This window comes from Chamaea fasciata, unplaced genomic scaffold (assembly GCF_029207755.1).
Source record: "Chamaea fasciata isolate MVZ Bird 193981 ecotype frontalis unplaced genomic scaffold, bChaFas1.0.hap1 SCAF_22, whole genome shotgun sequence".
NCBI lineage: Eukaryota > Metazoa > Chordata > Aves > Passeriformes > Sylviidae > Chamaea > Chamaea fasciata.
Genome location: NW_027094107.1, coordinates 3,831,315 through 3,850,440, shown reverse-complemented (window position 1 = coordinate 3,850,440; position 19,126 = coordinate 3,831,315). Strand labels below are relative to the sequence as shown.

The following is a 19,126-nucleotide window of genomic DNA, read 5'->3' as shown; positions in this document are numbered from 1 at the left end:
TGATTGATTAAAACAATTAATTAGAAATTTTAATTAGAAAATTTACTAGGAAAGTTGTATAATTTTCAACAACAGCATGGGAACATCATAAGCCGAGAAGACGCACTGGACCTGTGGGGCATCCACCCTCCTTCCACCAAGGCCTGCTTCACACAATGTCCTTCGCCGAAATGGACAGCAGAAGGAACAACGATCCTTCCAGATTTTATTACACGGCAGCCTGACACCCTTGCCTGCCAGCCCCACGGCGACGTTTGCGCGTTTTGGGGCAGACAGCGCAGCCACAGCTGCTCTTCCCGCCCCTTCCCACACTCGGCCGGGGTCGGAGCGTTGCCTGCGCCTGCAGCACCGGTACTTGGGGCAGCGGGGACGCTGCTCACCGGTGGGGTGAGGTAGGAGCCCCCTACCCTGGCCCCGTTTCAGCCTCAGTAGCCGGCCGGCAGGTCCAATGGGGAGTCGAGTTCGTGGTGACCGAGCCAGAGCTCCAGCAGCTCATCCGCCCTGTTGAGGCCAGGCTCCACCACCTGAGCACCTTGTCCGCTGGGTCCGAGTCGATGAGGCTGGGGCCAGCGGCCTGGACGAGGCTCCCCGCGCCCCGCAGCTGCATCCCAAGCCCCAAGCGAGCAGCGACCCGGGCTCTGTGGGGCTCCGGGGTCTCCCCGCGACGCGGTTCTGGACGTGGAGCTTCTGCAGGCACAAGCTGGCCAGGAGACTGGGACCCGCCATGGGGGACCACCGAGGCGGGGAACAGGCGGAGGCCCCGCTGCCGGCACCTCTTCGGCCCCGAAAGGGGTAGCTGCACAGCATCGCCACCACCGTGGGGTCCTTGGTGCTCTGGGGAGGGGATTGTAAACAGCTCATCTCCGGCGTCTACGAGGACACAGCAGCGCTCAGAGGGGCGTGGGCTGCCCCGGGCGGGTGGGGTCCAGTGTCGAACCCAGACAGAGAGGGAACTGAAGCAGCACGCCGGCTTACCCCCACGCTTGCGGGGGTGGCAAGGTGGGGATCCCACTCTGGGTGGGGGATGTGGGGATTTCCACCCGAGAAGCACCTCACCTAAAGCCACAACACTTGACACTTGTGGGGTTTCCTATTATTTATTTTCCCAGCTGTGTTCCTATAACAGCTCCCACAGGGCAGTCTGCCTCTGTGGGGACAGTGCACTTGCGGGCCCTGAGGTGGGTCAGAAGCAGCAGCTGGCCAGCTTTTCTGCTCTCATTCCTCACCTTTTTCCCTGGAAGGACAGTCCCCAAGCCTGACACCTTCCCCAGGCACTGGGATCCTTTGGTGAGGCAGTGGCAGCACCAGCCTCCTGACAGCAGTCACCACACAAGACTGGTCTCCACACCACACACCACACCAGGTGCCAGGGATACATGGAAGCAGGCAAGGGGTCAGCAGTCATGGGAGCTACATCCTGCTGACCTGTCTCCACACCAGATTTCCTGTTGTTTTAATCAGCAGTGAAAAACAACAGAGCAAAAGCCAAAGTCAGGCCAGGCCAAAGCCAAGGCCAGGCTGGGAGTCCCTTTGTCCTGCTGTTTCGTCCAGCATAATCTAATTAAAGCCACAGGAAATATGCTTTCCCACAGTGACTGGACATCTTTAAAAAAATCCACCATAATAAAAATGCATGGGCAAGGAGAATGAGGGGACAAGGGCAACAGAGGCCAGGCTCTATGGCCCTTGGCACTGGGAGAGATCTGCCCCAGATACCTGTATACTTGTTTCCTTGCTGAGACACCTCATGGCAGCTCTCATGGGGCACCAGATCATCTGGAAGTTCATCCGAGATCTCCCAGGACAGGAGCTGCCACAATGCCCTGCATCTCCCTCAACACTCTTGAGGGGCTCTCCAGGGTCTGGCCCCTCTGTGCAGGATTTCAGGAGCTCATAAATGGCTCTGCAGTGGAAGGGGTGGGGTGGGGGCTGTGGAAAAGAGCACTGCAAGGGCAAGGTGGGTGGAAGAAGAAATGAAAGGGCTGGAGGAGTATTTCAGGTATTTTATTTTTTAAAATTTCCCAGTTAAAAACACAGTGGCTGTGCCTTTCTGTGGGTAAGACACAATCTGTGGTGCCCCAGGATAGCCCTCAGGCTCTACTTCCCGAGTGGGCAGCTCTGAGGCTGTGGCCCTGCCAGATAGGTAACACTGCACTGGGCTACAGCTGAGGAGGGCTGACAGCTCTGAGCAGCCCCTCTCTTAAAATACATTTAAAAGCAGTTGTGGGAACAAACTGTGGTGTTAAAAAAGGAAAGAGAAAGGAGCAAGGGAGGCTGTGCCAGCACTGGAAGGTTGTGGATGGAGGACTCACACTCCTGCCTGGGGAGAGCCACAGTGGTTATGGCATGCAGCAGCTTTTCTTCTTTAAAGAGAAAAAAAAAATAACCAACCAACAGTACTTTCTTCAAAAGTTTCCCTGCAGCCACAAATTTCACCAGCTGTTCACATAAATATGCTGTCTTCCCCATAGAAAATGCTCTTGCCTGAGCCTTCCTTTGCTGCTAAACAACGTGCTTCAGATTCCCTGCAAACAAAAGGAAGCAGAAAAGGGTATTTCCACTGATATTTTCGCCCGATGGAGTGACCTGGCAAGGGGTGCCACTCCCACGCCTGATGGACTAGGCCACAATACGGGAATTCCAGCCGCAGCACAGATAGCAGCTCCTGCTGACCCCTCGCTCCTTTTGCAGAGGCTGCTGCCCTTGTTCAAGCCAGGCTTTGGAAATTACCACAGGGGGACCCTGCCATGGCCTTCACTATGCTGAATGCTATTTTGGGATTCATGGACCAGCATCCGAGAGGCACGTGCTCACTCCCTGCTGCCTTGTTCTTCTGCCAGGCTGGATTCACAGACAGAAGTTCATAGCCCTCCCTTCCAGCTCTGGAGTGATGCTGTTCCTTCTACCCTCTTGGACAGGTCCCCAGGAAGGGGATGTCCTCTCCCTAGGATTGACCTGTGCTTGGGAATGGATACCCAAACGCATCCACGGCCATTGCACTTCCTACCCTACTTCTAACACCAGCACCCTGCAACACACCCAGATGGAAAAGGGCTGCCAACCCCCACTGTGCTGTTCCCAGCCCCTCTGGCAGACAGGGACAAGACAGATGACCAAGGGCATTGAATGAGTTTGGCTGGAGCTGGCAGAGCTAATGCAGCTGCCTGTCCTGGACTTAGAGCTTCAAGTCCTGCCTGCTGGAGACCTGTCCCAGTTCCAGAGAGCTATTTCCTGCCGCCTCTTCCTGGACCAACTGGAAAGACACAGACTGGATGGGTGGTCTACAAAGGGGATAGGGAGGGAGCTGGCTCACAGGGAGCTCACAGTGGGTGGTGATCAATGGTTTTTACATGGTCTTGCAGCGTGTCACAAGTGGGGCCCCTCAGGGACTGATACTGGGCCCCATATTGCTCAACATAAATGACGTGGATAATGAGATTGAAAACAACCACAGCACCGAACTAGGTGCTGAGGTGAACATGTCAGAAGGGAGAGCCATTCAGAGAGCTGGACAGGCTGGAAGTCTTAGGTTTAACAAAGACAAAAGCAAGGTCCTGCACTTGAGATAGAAGGTGCCCAGTTCAGGCCAGGATCTGTGTGACTGTGAAGCAGACTTGTGGAAATGGATGTGGGGGTCCTGATAGGCAGCAAGCTGAATGGGATCCAGCAGTGTGCTGCTGCAGCAGCGAAGCAAACTGGATCCTGTGCAGCATGTGTAGGAGCATTACTAAGAGAAACTGGATCACCTCATTCCAGGCGCGGCTGACAAACAATGAGTACTGTGTCCAGTTATGATCCCCACAAATCACAGAAGAAATGGACCAAGCAGAAAGGGTCCAAAGGAGGACCACAAAGGTGATCAAATGCTGGAGAACCTGCCCAATGAGAAAAGACACTCCCTGCAGAAGAGAAGGCTGTGGAGGGACGTCATCACAGTAATCTAGTACTTGAAGCCTGCTCTGTAGGCTTCAGAGGACAGAGGCTCTCTCTTCACTAGGAGCCACAGGGAGAGGACAAGGGACAACAGGTGTGAGTTGCACCAGGAGAGGTTTCACCTTATTTTAATTTTTTTTTTTTTTACAGTGAGAATAATCAATCACTGGAGGAAAATCCCAAGAGATGTGGTAGAGGCCCCACTGTCAGAAGTTTTCAGGATGTGACTGGACAGGTTGCTAGATAATCTTGTCTATGCTCCCTTTCCCAAGAAAGTTTGGACCAGATGATCTTTGACATCCCTTAGAACCTCGGCTGTTCTATGCTTCCAATAAGGACAAGGCCCCATGCTCCCCTGCCCAGCAAGAGCAATGGCAACTGGCAAAGGCAAGGGAAGCAAAGGCAATGGCAACTTTTGCTACAGGGACCCATAGCTCTGTACCACCAACCCTGAAAATCCCAAGGGACATGGGAGGCAAATGACACTGCACTAATGAGCAGCCAAGTGAATGTGATTCATCTTTCCAGTCAGTGAGAAAAACTCCAGTGAGCTCTTCTGAAGCCCTCTCTAAAAAGACCTGTAAGCCTGAAGCAGGAGTGTTGGCCTGGACAACGCACCTTTGATAGAGTTCAGAATTCCTTGAATTCTCTGTGGCTCATTGCGATCTGGTCTGCAGCTTGGTGTGATCTCCAGCACGTAATCAGGACCATACTCTGTGAAGAACTGAAGGGAAGAGGAGAGGGAAGTCAGCAGAGAGGTCTCTGAAGGCTGAGGCTCAAGGGAGGGCTCCCCATGGGTACATTTGTAAAAAGGCAAAAAAACATTTCTCCACCTAAGAGCCACATGAAGCTTCACTACATCAAGGTGGTATTTCAGCAGTGTCTGTATCCACCTGCTATTTTCAACTACTTCCCAGTTCAAGGGATAGGAAGCAGAGCCCAGTGAGGCAGCCAAAAGCAGTCCAATGTCTATCCCAATGTTTTATTTGGGAAAGCTGTTGACATTCATTTTACACATGGTTACCTGAAAATGGGATTTTTTTTTATTATTAAATTTCAAGTGCTGTAATCACATGTCCTACCATTCACCTCCCACCTTGCTGAACAGCGCATTGACATGACTGTGAAACACCTGGGAAAGGAAAAGTCACTGTGCTGCAAGGATAATGTGTCTCTCTAGGCTAAGTACTCAGATAGTGTGCAGGGAATTTGCAGCACATGGGGTCAGAGCGCTACTGCAGAATCACAGGTTACTGACAGCTGTTGTATCATGATTCTGGCCAAGACAGGGTCAGTTTTTGCAGTAGCTGGGAGGAGGCATGGCCAGGACACAGGTTATTCTACACCACCTCATGTCATTGCTGAGGACAGGGGAAAGGGACTGTCTTCCAGACAGAAGGGATTCCTCCCAACTGAAATAATGTGGCAGTGAGCTGTGCAGTTTTGTCTATTGTCAGGGGGACAGAGGTGTTTCTGTGTGAATTGTTTCTTTTCTTGTTTCCCCTGTCATTAGTATTGTTGCTATTGCTGTTACTGTCCAGTAAATTGTTCTTATTTCAACTGTGATCTTTACTGTTTGTGCCTCCAGTTGGAGGGGGTAGGGGGAGCTGTGAGTGCTCTTAGCAGAAGCACTAAATTGCAGAATACCGTTCCTAAGACAACTTTAATTGGTGCCCAGTATGGGGCACAAAGGGTTGAGAAAACAACAGCTCTGCCCAGAGCAGGTTGGAAACAAATTTGTTTCTAAGCATTTGTTGATATTAGGTACAGAGCTACTGGTCACAATGTTGCTTGGTCTGTTCATGTAGGTGTGGTACTATCTGTGAGCATACATGTATGTGTTCCTTGTGATGATGTTCAGAGCAGGGAGAGAGACCAGGATTGCTTTGTTGCTCTACTGTGTGGTATCACTTTATGAAATGATAACAAGGGCAATTAGGGTCATTTGGGATGTGTATTCAATGTTCCTCTCCTACCCTTACCTCGGGTGCTACCTTTGGTAGTCCATTAATAATAGTATTCAGCCTGAGGGGGAAACAGGAAAGGATGATTTTCCCCAGCTTGTCGCTCCCTCTTTGTCCTTCACACCTGTTATAACAGCTTTTGAGAATTCTGAATTCCCTTTGGATGTTACAGAAAGCATGTTCCTGTTGCTATGTCTCTTATGTGTGTCTCCTCAGTACAGTTTATAACATGTTTAGAGTCAGTGGAGTCCACACCATGTTTAGAGACAGGACAGAGATTTCTAGGAAGGTCATTCAGAGCTCTGCTCCCAGGATGGATAATCATGAGTGGCATAGAATGTGGGAGAAAATGGGCCAGTTTCTGGGGAAATTCTTTGCTCCAATGGTTTGGAAGTTCAACCTTGTACAACTACAGGACTCTGACAGAGTGACAGAATATTTGCAAGGTGAGCACTGTGTCAACTCCAGAGAGGAGCAACTTATTGGAGTGTGCTGGGCCCTGGATACTCTTTACTGGACACTGCTGGTCACCAGACAGAACCCTCAGGGGGAGGAGAAGGAAAGCAGAGCAACAGGCACTATGGCCACTCAAACTTCAATTGAAAAAAAAACTAAAGCCTTGAGAAAGGCAAAAGGCACATCCTGAAGAGCTCTTTGAGCAAAACAAAGAATCCTTCTGCCCATCCTCTCTGTAACTGTCTGGGACTGGAGTTGACTGGCATGTGAGACCCCTCACAGAAAGCTGCAGACAGCCTCTGTTTTGGGGCACAAGCACCCATCATACTGCTAGGTCACAGCAGTATTCTTACATAAATAAGTATCATCACAAAACAGGACTGAGCGGCAAGGATGCTGTGTGGATTAGGCAAAACAACTGGCTTTTCTGCGAGGAGAAGGGAGGGTTTTTCAAAGCATTACCTCGTGATCAGGGATCTCAGACGACAGTGTTCTCCCAAGGATGACCCCAGTCAAGTATGTCCAGCAGCGAGCAGTGTTGGCAAGGTTGTAACCTCCTGTTTCCAGCAAGAATTGGGATTTTGAGGAGGAAGGGTGCGAAAAGGGAAAAGAGAAAAAGAGATTTAAGTGGAAGAAACAAATAATGAAGCCCCTGTGCACGGGTTACATGAATTCAGCTTATTTCATCCTCTCGAGCCATGCCCAAAATCTGCCTTTTTGCACCTGCTGGCTACACAAGGCCAGGTCTGAATGACAGTGCAAGAGCAGACCTCTCAAACTGAATGCCAGTTACATCCAGTGTGGGAGAGCCTGGTCCTCCAGCCACCATCTCAGACCCAGGATAAGCTCCCAGCCGCAAACGCTGGACCCTCTCCTGGCAACAAGGAGAGCAACTTGCAAGTAGCAGGCCACAGCAGAAATGGGGGCTTCCTGCTTTTTAATACCAGCCTTTGACCTATAAATCAAAATACACATGCCCAGCCATATGCTGGTGAGCTCTTCAGCATCATGATGTTTGAGAGGACAAATGTGAAACTCATCACTACAACTTGCAACTGCTTTACATGGAAATGAGATTTCGCAGTGAGTAGGAAATGGTTACCTACATGGTAATGGAACATGAGCCCACAAGGAGAAACCTCAGCTGAAAGCAATCCTGCCAGAGACTCAGGTTTTCCAGAAAAGATGAGTAGAATAGTAAAGGGAAAAAAGCACTTCGACAAGACAGAGAGACCGTATTTTTCAATATTCCTTTCTGTTTGCATTGGTTGTTGTGAGTTTTTCTCCCTGCATTTTTTTTACTTCTCCCCCAATTTCCACTTCAAATACTTTCACATGCTGCAGTGGTGGCACACTCCTTTGGTATTTTCACAAGTGTAATTGATCCTCATTTTTTAACAGAAGTTCTTTGCATTTTGTCAGAAAGGTGACATCTCCAGCACATCACAGATAAGCCACAGCAGGACTGAACACCCATAACCTTTCCAAAACAAAGGGCAACAGGCACATCAAATTTTAGCCTTAATATGCTATACCTGATTTCCCCAGACTCAAAAAGGACAACACCTAGAGCTGATCCAGCTCCAAGCATGGAGCTCAAGGGCTTTCCCTGGCACACAATAGCTTTTGTTGTCCTGAAATGCTCTGTTAACATAAAGCCTGCATCCTGTGCTCTCCCCACTGGACAAGCAGCTGGTTAGGCAGCAGAGCTGAGTCCAGCTTAGCTTTCACTGGGTATCAGAGCCTTACTGTACCTTGCAGGCAGCCAGGCCTTGTCCCAAGCACCTGCTTGAATCTTAAAGAAACCATTCATCACTAGGTGCCCAAGGAAGGTTTGGGAACACAGTGCTCACTTTTAAAGAGAAGCACCAAAGGGCTGATCAGCAGAGATGGCAATCAGAGGTGTCACTGAGAAGTCAGGATCAGTTTGTTGGCCTCCCCTCTTCTCCAGAGGGGCCACACAGCTTTTAACTCAAGATCTGAGTCAGGACTGAGACTTGCACCTGTCAGTATCAAGGATTTCAGGTGTGAGAAAACAGTACTGTGCCACAGTGTGTCCTCCTGACACTGCCCAGCAGTCACCCTGCTGAATCCTTGCCAGTGCTGGGCCCAAGGGCAGGCAGGCACCTGAGGCAGGGTTGCAGGAGGACAAACATGTTTCTCTGAGAACAGCAGGACACACTCACCTCCTCCCAGGACAAGAGTTGCTAGCTGCCACTGCAGGACGTACTTGAGACACTTGCCCACTCCCTCGGGTGTCATGTTGAAAGAGCACATGGGGTCTCCAGCAATGGTGTCCGCCCCCAGCTGCATCACAACTGCATCAGGGTTGAAGGCAGCATAGACCTCCTTCAGCACTCTGGGAAGAGGAGGAGCAGTCCAGTTAATGCCAGCACAGCACAGAGGAATGCTGGTGGCACAGCCCTGGTCAATCAGATCCACCAGTGCCTCTCAGGGTTTCTATATTCTCTGTTTCCACCCAACTCATACCAGTTACACTACCTCTGCTCTCAGTTAGCCTTCTACCTCCACAGCAAGTTTAGGTCTCAGAGCACTTATCAAAAGGCTGATGAACGCAAAAGCACCACTGATAACATGGCAGAGGGGGATCTAGTCCTCACCATTTTAGTGGTAGCATCAAACTCCACATTTACACTGTCTGCCTTTTGGCTGCAGGACAATCCAGGGGCTTTTCTGCCCTGTGAAAGTCATGGTGGAAATCAGGGTCTGGCGAAACAACAATTCTGAACTCTCAGACATCTCTCACCAGGACAGGACAGGAGAAGCCGAGGAAGGCTCTGGTTAGGCTCTTACTCTCCTCTCTCTTATATGGCTCTTGAGGCAAAACAATGAGGAAAGGCTCTGTGCAGGGTGTAGTCAGCCTGCAAAAACCTGCATTGGACAGAGCTTCATGCTTCAAGCCCATTGTGGTTTTGGGAAGTACAGGCAATTACCCTCAAACAACAGCTGGATGAGACATCCACAGTCATGCATGTGACTGCCTTCCAGCCTGGACAGAACTCAAAGAGATCTGTAAGTCTCTTGCAGAAGCTTTAGCTATACACAGCTTGAAATCTATGGTAGGTTATTATGTTCTTCAGCTGTGAATGCATACAGCGGGTTCCTGAGTGGGTTCCTGACATGTCTCAGCCCCTAGAGCCTAGAGCTGCCTTTTGGAAGCATGTTCTCTGGTACAAACAGGGCTGCTCTGCCCCAGCAATGGCAAGAACCAGTAAGCCAGCAGAAGGCACAGCTACAAGTTCAGAGAGGTTTCAGCCCTCAAGTGTTAGAGGTGGACATGATACCACGTCCTGCAGCCCTGCACTGAGACTTCTCTCCTCTGGGAAAGAACAAGCCCCGCAGCCCAGTTTTGACTTGAGCAACAGCTTGTGAGGTCCACCATCAACTGAGGGACCAAGGGGACTGCCACGAGGCAGCTCTGTCACTGTCAGATATTCAGCCTTCAGCTTTTCATTCTTCCAGGACAGACAGAAGGTGCTAGGATAGACGCTTTTAGCTAAGCCCCAAGCATATGTCCCACAGTCAGAATTCAGAGCACTTACTTGAAGAAACATCTAGCCCTAAACCCACAGCTAAAAAATACTTGTTCCTTCTCAGTCTCTCCTTAGATACACACCTGTGAAGGTGTATCTAAAGAGAAAGGCTAATCTGTGGCAGACACCCCCCAGCCCCCCAAAATGTCTTTGTATATTCAGTTTGCTTAAGGATTCAGACAAGACCTCTAAGAACTTACAGTCCATGTTCATTGTAATCAAAGGTTGCACAGGGGAAGGGACAAGCCTCAAGAAAGAACTGTAATTAAAAATACTAAGCTGTGTAGTGTCTTATTCTCTAAAATCCCATCCAAGTCAGCTGTATTGGAGCAAGAGGGCTTACGATTCACAGATCTGGTAATATTTTTCATCCTGAATGCCATCTTGAATGGGCACATTCACGCTGTAATAGCGACCTTTTCCCAGGCCAACATCTGTCACATCACCGGTGCCTGCACAACAGAAACAACCCCAGTTAGGAGGGAAAGCAGAGCAGCAGCAAGAGACGTGTGGAGTGTCTCAAAGGCAAGCTGAGAGCCAGGATGTTTGGCATGTTTATGGAGAAGTCCACTTGCCACCACCAAGAAAGGCAGGATGGAGGGACGCAGTTCTCTCCTTTGCCCCAATCTGCCACGCAAGGTCAAAGGAGCTCTGCCTAGAGCTCAGTTACAAGCAGAAAGGGGGAGGTCCGAAACATGTAGCTCCTCCTCTTTCCTTCTCTTGGGTTGAGAGAAGAGGCAGCAAGACAGGTCAGCTGGACAGCAGGAATGGGACTTGCCTTTACAGAGGCCTCACCAGTGATGTGTGAATCAAGTGAGCACAAACCTCACAAGTTCAACTTGCCTGGGAAAAATCCTGGTGAAAATTTGTGCAGAGAAACAGTCATGACTTTCGAGGTGAAACTAAAGGCATCCTCAACTCCTATTAGGAAAGGGAAAAAAGCTTTAATGCATCATTTATATACATGATGGAGTCTGAACACAAAGAGTTGCTTGATAGTCACAGGGCAGCAAGCAGAGAAGGAGCAGCATGAGCAAAGCAGAAATGCAGATGTGGCCCAATAAATACATCCTCAATCCACAGAGACTGGAATTCAACTGCAGCAAAGATCACAACTGCTATGAATCTGGCAGGTCTCATGCTAATCAGTACTGAATGGATCTCAATATCTCACATCACTACCCACAGTAGCAGCACTTGCCTGCGCTGCTAGGCCTGCGAAGCTGCGAGAGGGATCCGAGCAGGGCTGCCTTGGCCAGAGCTTGGCTCTGCTTAGAACCAGTGCTACTGGGCTCTCTTGCTTTTTCTCAATGCTGTTGTGGTTCAACATGCCTTTTCCTTAAAGACACATTAAAATAGTGGGGGTGAAGAGGGAAAAAAGAAGTAATAGGAAACTTAACAGAAACAAAATGCAGGGAGAAAATGGAACAAAATGAAACACATCATAAAATTTAGAAGAGCAGGAAATGTTAAATGGTCTATAAATAATGTCCCTGAAGGAGGGAGCAGATTTGGCAAGGCCAGCTCTGGCTCTAGATTTATAGCATAAAGCCTTCTTTTAAAAGCATCACTTACTACTGGCCGCGTCCCTCTTGCAATGGAGGCTTAAACCCTGTCAGCAGCTGCTCTGCCAGGATGGGAGACTGGGACATATTATCTGTTGCTTTAGGTACAAGACTTCTGCCCAAACCCTCAAGAGAGGTCTAAGGAGAAGGGCAACTCTGTAAAGCAGGACAAGGCAGAAATGGATTGAGGGAACCGAAAGGAGCCAAAGCCATGGCTGATGCAAGTAAAGCCCTGCTGTGCAGACAGGCCTTGACTTTTCCCATTCCTCTCTGAGTCTGTGCAGCTGTGCTGTTTGCAGCCTTTGCTGGGCCTTACCATCCCCATGATGTAAATCCAAATCGATATAAAGGACACGGTCAAATTTCTGGCGCAGCCGCAGGATCCCCAAGACAGCGTCATTCAGGTAACAGAAGCCAGAAGCTTCATCTCTGTGAAAACAATGTCTGTGACATTGAATATTGCCAATGCAATCACCGCTGATCCCAGCATTCTCACTTCGACTTTGCAGGCGTCCACCTCACAGGGACACAGAGGAGTACAAAAACTCAGCCAAGGCCCAGCAGTGACCAAGGGATGGGTCAGGAGTAGTTCAAAGCATGGGTGGGAAGCACAGAGAACTGGACTGCTTGTGCCAACTGCTTATCAACTCTGGGCTTTCTGGCAGCTGGGTAGGCATCAGTCAGCTCTGCTGCAGAGAGACCCTGGCCTATGGGGGGTACCACTGACCACTGCACTGTTGAGCAAATAAAATGTTAGCTTTCTGCACCTGAGACATTTTAAAGAAGTTCAGAGCCACTCAACTCAAACCCACTCTCTCTCTGAGGCCAAGAGGACAGTCCCCTTGGCCATTTTCCTGTGAGTTCTGGACAGGCATAGACAAGCAGCCACTCCATCCCTTCCATCTGTGTCACAGCTCCTGGGAAGGTCCTGGCAGTGAAAGGCAGATCCAATCCAGTCACAGGATTCTCCTACTGTTCTAAAGCCTCAGGCTATGAAGGTTAAGCCTCTTTCCAAAGTAACTCCCTCCTTTCTCTTGACAGGAAATTCAAATGGGATGTCCCACATGCAGTCCCTCATGACACAGCTCCTGGGCTCAGCCAGGATAGAGTCCCAGCAGCTAAACAGAGACCAGGTGTACCATGGAAAGATTTATTGCTGACATTCATCAGGGACAGCTTACTTGCTGTCACAGTAACAAAGTTTCTTGACCCCTACTCCAGCCTCACTCCAAAGTCAAGTCCCCATCACCACTTAGCACCAGTCCACATGCATTCTTAAATCTGCCCTGGACAGCTATTTTAAAGTGAAGCTTTATGCTTTGCAACAGGAGTACCCAAATCCCTTTTCCACAAATTGCATCAGGAGATAAGATGAGCCTCTGGGAAACTCCTCTTGACTTCCAGTCACAGCACTCAGCTTATTTTCCCTAACATTTCCTGCTCAGCAACAGCTGGGAACGGTGAGGAGCTGGGGGTGGCAGAACTGCACTTGCTTTCACTCTCTGCAAGTGCCATGGAGCACAGGTGTTTCCCAGTGATTCTGTCCATTTACAGTAATACTGAAAATGGAGGTGTTAACAGGTATCCTGAAAATCTGACTCAACTGTAATTATGTACTTTTCCCCTCTCTCACAGCCCACAAGGAAGCAAAGTGAACTGTGCTGTGTCTTGGGCACTCTCTCCATAGTGTAATAAACATCTCTGAAACTCAAGGCCAAGCAGAGCAGGACACCAGTTCAGTCAGAAGCAGAGCAGTGTTGAAGCTGCAGCTCAGGACCAGCACTTGGGATTCCCCCGTGCTGCCTTAAATCCACCCAGCAAAGCTCTGAGTGTCACTGCCAGAAGGGAGGGTGAGGCTGGCTTGAGAAAAGGCACTTACTCAGCATCTTACCCTCAACCCCAAAGGCATCCTCTGAACCAAGAGCTTCCAAAGCCCCAGGTCATTCCTACATTTAGGAAAGCAACTGAACCATCAGACAGCAAGTGTTTTTTGACAAAAGGAATGTATTTTGCTAGGACATAGGCCCTAGAACCAAGCACCTGCAGTTTGGTGTCAGTCTGGCTGGACGTTCGCACTGGGCTGGCGTCTACCCTGAAGCATCACACACCAACTTACTGGGGTGACTGGGAAGACACCTTTGGGATCAGTGAGTATCAAATGCCTTTTTTACAAACAGGCTTTTTGCTTCCCAGAACAGTGCTAATAGCTCAGCAGCAACACTGCTAAGACTTTTTTCATTACAGGCATTTTTTAAGCCAAGCAATCCACACAGAAGATAACAAGAGATTTCCCAAAAGCCATCAGTTCTGTACAGAGTGAGAGCTTGGATCTGCCAAGGGGAAGTCTCCTTTCACAGCAAGCTGCAGCAATTTTCAGCCAAGTGCCCCACCAGAAAACGGGCTGAGACAGTGGTATTGCTGGCACTTGCACAGCACTGTTAGACCTCCAGAGTTCCTCTGCCAGGTCAGAAAAGTCACCAGAGCAAGATATCTGCACATGTGTTCAAGCTACCAGGGTTAGACAGGGCCCACAAGAACTCCTGAGGCTCCCCAGGGACACAGAACAGCACTGCAAACACCAGCTGGCTGTGGACAAGGAAGGGTGGTGTACTGTCTACACTGCAAAGAGGCCTCATGTTTTGGGAGATAGGGAGGATAAGTTAAATAAAACATACTTCCATGGAAAATGGGATTGAAACAAATTATTTTACCACTACAGAACCACAGGATTCAGGGACAGAATTTTTACTTCCTTTCCTGTTGTGCTGGAAGATTATTACTGATGTTACAGCTCACAGGAAACAGCCCCCACATAGAGCGTGGGGAAACCCAAGGTCAGTCCTGCACTGTTTCAAACCTCTTATTAAGAAACCTAAGAAACCACACAAAACAATTAGGGCATGTTACCACATTCTCATTGTGTTCCAAACTGGCAGTGACATCAATCGTTTGTCTCTCCACTGTGCTTCTTCATGGACCCCACAAAACACATTCTCACTTCAGCTTCCTGAGAGAATGATGTTATCAAGGAATCAGAGGACACCTATGAGTACACCTGCCCCAAACCTATTCTGCAGCACATGACAGTGACAGCACCAGCACTGGGCAGTGACCTGCCGCTCAGGCCTCTGCCCTGCCCTCTGTTTCTTTCCTCTCTATCTCCTGCTTTCCCTCACACCTTGCTTTCTCTTCCAACTGGATCATTGCACCCTGAGGGTTCACAGAGAAGCTGGGAGCTAGGAAGCAGGGTTCAGACACCAGATAAGAAAACACAAGGGAAGAGATTGTTTTCTTACTTCTTTGCATGATGCCACCCTCCAGGCCAGTTAATTGCTACCTTGCACTTGCCATCCAGGAGGCACTGGGCTGCAGTGATGGTGGCTCCTCCCACAGCTGCTGCATACTCAAAGATCCCTTCAGTAGCTGGACAGTCGTAACCTGCAGGTGAGAGTCCAGGTAAGAGTCCACAAGTCAGACACAACAGGCCTTTTCCTCCAGGGGAAGCATATTCCTTTTGTTTGAGCCTTCAAGACTGACACAGGCTGAATCAGTCGGTTCCTGAAGAACTGATCCCATGGAGGACCCATACTGGAGAAGTTCTTGAAAAACTACTACCCATAGGAAAGACCTGAACTGGAAAAGTTAATGGAAGACAATGTCCTGTGGGAGGGACCCCCCACACGCAGAGGGCAAGAGTGAGGAGCGTGGAGCAGCAGAGATTTGTGAACTGACCACAACCCCCATTCCCTGCCCACTTACACTGCTTGAGGGGGAAAGCAGAAGAGCTGTGAGTGAAGCTGAGTCTGGGAAGAAAGATGGATGAGGGGGTTGGTGATTTTATTTTGAATTCTCACTATCCCACTCTATTATTAATTGGCAATAAATTGAATTAATTTCCCTACGTAGAGTCTCTTTTGCTGGTGACCATAACTGGAGAGTCATCTCCCTGTTATTACCTCAACATGATCTTTTTCCACTTTATTTTCTCCCTCACCCTATTGAGGGGGAGAGAGAATGCATCTTGGTAGGCACCTGGCAAAAAACCCCACCCACACCACAAAAATCAACCCACCACAAAAATCAACAATCCGAATGTTTTCTTGCACTCAGTTCATTAAAAAATGTGTCCTGAATCAACTTGTGAGCTGTGTGCCTGGCTTGCTGAACCTACTGGTCCCTAATACCAATCTCACAATAAATTACTTTCAAGTCTCTGGCTATTTGACCAGAAAAGCCCTGGCACAGTCACTGACATAACTCTTCCCTAAAAATGGACATCCACAAATGAGTCAAGCCTAGGTAAGCTGTAGGTCTACATCAATAGTATAATCTTCATTTAGTCCTACAGCAGCCTCCCTGCAGCTGTGTCGCTAGATGGACACGAAAAGAACGACAGTCACTCAGTCAGGTGTCAGAGCAAAAAGAAGGACGGTTTATTTTTCTCCTGGGTTCATATAGACCCTTGACAATGACCTGGGATTGGAGAATGAAGGTTGCCACCTCTCCAACCCCACTGGTCAAACTAGAAGTCCATAAATTGTCCTTCCTCTAGACAAAAATGCAAAAACATCAAGAACGGTTTCCAAAACAAGAAAGACAGTTGCCATAACATCACTGGAAAGTCTGTGAGAAACTCCAGTACAAAAATGTAAACATCAGAATGCTGAAAAAGATTAGGGCAACACAGCTGTTGCCCACAAAGCATGATACCAGGGCTGCTTGTCTTCCTGTAGACAGAGCAGCCTCAGGAATGTAAAGTCTAAGGGACACTAATGAGATCGGCACAGAATCTGCACCTCTGCTTCAGTTCTGTGTCACTCCTCCCATTCCTGAGACCAAAGACAGTGCCCACAGCCATCTCATGGCTTTACCTGCTGCATTGCTCAGGCTGTCTCAGGTCCAGGAGGGCAAGAGCCCTCTGCTCCAGACTTAAGTCACCAGATAGACAGCAGCTCATCACTACAGCTCCAGGCCACTGTTCACGCATGCCCTCCCCACAGCAGGCTTGCAGCAGCCAGTCCCAGCTCCAGGCCGAGGTCAGTGTCAGGGTCTTCCATTCTGTTCCAGAGCCTGAGCAGCAGCAAAGGACAACAGCCCCAGTCGGCAGGAGACAGGCTAAGCTGCACAGAGCAGCAAAGTGAGGCTAGCTGTACTCTCTGCTGGCACCAGGGAAAGTGCCAGCCTGTCAGATGACTGCTGGGGTTCAGCAACACCCCATCAAAGAGTATTTCTTTCCAAAAACAAGCCCAGCACCCCCCTGAGCTCACTCTTCTAATTGCAGCTCCAGCAAAAAGCATCCTGGCCCTGGCATTCAACTAATCTCTTGCTGACAATGCACATCCTTACCCAGTCCATACTCCACAGACTCCGGGTGGTCATCATCCCCCTCCTCACTGACCTTCTGCAGGTGCTGCAGGTAAGCATCTGTGTGGAAACTTGCCATTTCCTCCATGGAGGCCACCTTCGGCTTGACTATCCTAGGCAGAGAGGAGGAAGGGAGCATATCAGAGCAAGAAGGTTCAGCTGGAATGTCCAGCTTTAGTCTTCACCCTAGGAGTCTTCTTTTGGCTGTTACTGTTGCAAATGCAAACAAAACTCCCTCTCTCTCTTGCACTGGACCGTCACTCAAGTGAGAAAGCCACTCCAGCTGAGCTGGAGCAGGCCTTGCCCCTGGTTTGGCACTGCCTGTGATGCCCACCCCAGCGAAGACCACCTGCAGGTGCTGCCTGCATTAACCTTCCCACTTTGCTTCAAGTTTTTTTTTTCTCTGTTCTGCATGTTCTCTCAGTTTGTGCAATCCCCAGCATATCCAACATTCAGGTTACACACAGAGGAACTAACAGAGGGAAACACCCAGGCCCAGCACAGCGCTGTGGCAGGACCTCAGCCTGGATCAGGAGCTGCACAATGCCTCTCGCATCCTCTGACCTGCACCAAAGCAGAGACTGTCACTGTTGCCAGCAACTTGCACAGCACCTTCCTGGGTCTGGGTGCTTTGCAGTGTGCCTAAACAGATCCTGCAACACACTGAACCCTCCTCAAAACTTGGACACTGGGAGAACACACAGGTAGTGCAGCACAGCTCACTTGCTACGGGAAGAACACAGGAAGCTTCCAGCTCCGGTATGACCCCGATGCTTCCCATCCCATGCGAGGGCAAACAGTCCTTCAGGTCTGCTCCATAAAAATACCTGCAGCCATTTCCCAAGCACTCTCTGCCAGAAAAAAATTTATTTAAAAAAAAGTCTCAAAAAGACCTTCTGGCTGTGCTGAACTGGAGCACATTTTTTAAAAGATTTTATGAGATGCTTCACAAGAGGAGCCGAGCTTTTCCTTTCTTTTTTTTCCCCTTCATATGCCCCAGTGTCAATAGCCAAATGGGGTAGGAGGTATCTCACTTTTCTGCCCCAGATCTCATCCAGTCTTCTCTCCTGAACAGCATGCAGACCTCACAAAAAGTCTCCCAGATCAATGACAACACAGCAAGACAAGATCCTCCCTCTCTGCATCAGCACTGACTGGTCAGTGGATCTGGAGCAGCACCAAGGCTCTCACCCTGCTCAAAGTCCCAAGCATAGGAGTGACACACGCTCTGTAGAGAAGGCACAAGGCTTCAAGTGCTCCACCAGACCAGGAGGATAACCATGAATTACACCTGCCACAATTACTGTAATCGTGTCCATGTAGCAAAACAAACATTTTCCTTTAATCCTGGAAATACACACTGTGGGGTCCTCCTACAATCACGCCGCCAGCAGGGACAACGTGAAACCTGAAGTTACTCAGCACCTTCCAAGCCTTAGTGGAGAATAAAACATCCCTTCACAGAAAACGGGAGCACTTACTTCATCTGGTCAAGTAAGCAATACGCTTCAATCAGTGAATGCACCATGCTGGCCTAAAGAGAAGAGTATGACGGTGAGAACAGGAGACAGAAAGCCAGCAACCAGGGGCCCAAGGACTCGCAGACGAGGTGCGACTCACACTCCTCCCAGCAGCGACTTTCCCTGCCCGGGTCCCATCTCCGGCCTGTGCCCATGTCGTGAGAAAGGACCTCCCGGCGTCCCGGGCAGAAGCACAGCCGCGCACGGCTTCCCGGGGAAGGGAAGCGTCACTTCAGCGTCCGAGCCCGCGTTGCCAGGGCCGGTGTGAACGCAGAGACGGCCTCGCCCCGCTCTAAGCCCACACTCCTCCCGCTGGGGCCGCCCGTTTCCCCCGCTTCCTCCCTTCCTACCGCCGTGCCGGGCGCCGGCTGCCTCCGCGCCCGGGCCTCACCGCTGTGCTCCCCGCGCCCCCTCGCCCCCGCCGCGGCGCTGACCCGCTTGGGCACTTTGCAGAGGGAGTCGCAGAGCGCCACGTACTCCGGGCTGTATACGTAGACCGGCGGCGGCACCGCCGCCATCGGGGCAGGCACAACCGGGACCAGCACCCGCAACGCCACTGGCCAGGGCGCGTCAGGACCGGCAGTTCCGGCCCCGCGGCGTGCCGGGAGCTGTAGGCCCGCCCCGCCACTATGCTTCCCCGAGCCCGGCCGCGTAAGAACAGGCAGCCAACTACTGTTAGGTATTTTTATTGGGTCTCCCACGCAGCTCGGGGTGGTGTCTGTTTTCTAAAGAGGTAACTAAAAAAGGCCCGTGGGCAGCACCCCCACGCG

At 50.1% G+C, this 19,126-nt stretch overlaps 1 protein-coding gene across 6 annotated transcripts; it reads right to left on the bottom strand.

Moving 5' to 3' along the window:
* Positions 1-1,988: 1,988 nt before the first annotated feature.
* HDAC8 (histone deacetylase 8) lies at positions 1,989-19,001 on the bottom strand. Of its 6 annotated transcripts, none has more exons than XM_066202356.1 (11): positions 18,707-19,001; positions 18,318-18,370; positions 16,819-16,949; positions 14,769-14,910; positions 11,789-11,901; positions 10,751-10,828; positions 10,251-10,359; positions 8,540-8,712; positions 6,816-6,910; positions 4,552-4,657; positions 1,989-2,525 (listed from the first exon to the last, which is right to left on the bottom strand). In XM_066202356.1, exons 1-11 carry the CDS (start codon positions 18,872-18,874, stop codon positions 2,503-2,505), a joined length of 1,191 nt encoding a protein of 396 aa, XP_066058453.1. In that variant the 5' UTR covers positions 18,875-19,001; the 3' UTR covers positions 1,989-2,502. The 6 variants fall into 6 exon arrangements, with proteins under 6 accessions (XP_066058453.1, XP_066058454.1, XP_066058455.1 ...); XM_066202357.1 differs by having other exon boundaries at positions 11,789-11,916; positions 18,791-19,001; XM_066202358.1 differs by having other exon boundaries at positions 18,791-18,998.
* Positions 19,002-19,126: the final 125 nt, after the last annotated feature.

Coding starts and splice junctions, on each gene's coding strand:
- HDAC8 (XM_066202356.1), bottom strand. CDS start 18,874: ATGGCGGCGGTGCCGCCGCCGGTCTACGTATACAGCCCGGAGTACGTG. Junction 14,911..16,818: donor GTCTGTGGAGTATGGACTGG/GTAAGGATGTGC, acceptor TCTCACCTGCAG/GTTACGACTGTCCAGCTACT. Junction 11,902..14,768: donor GGGTGGCATCATGCAAAGAA/GTAAGAAAACAA, acceptor TTGTTTTCACAG/AGATGAAGCTTCTGGCTTCT.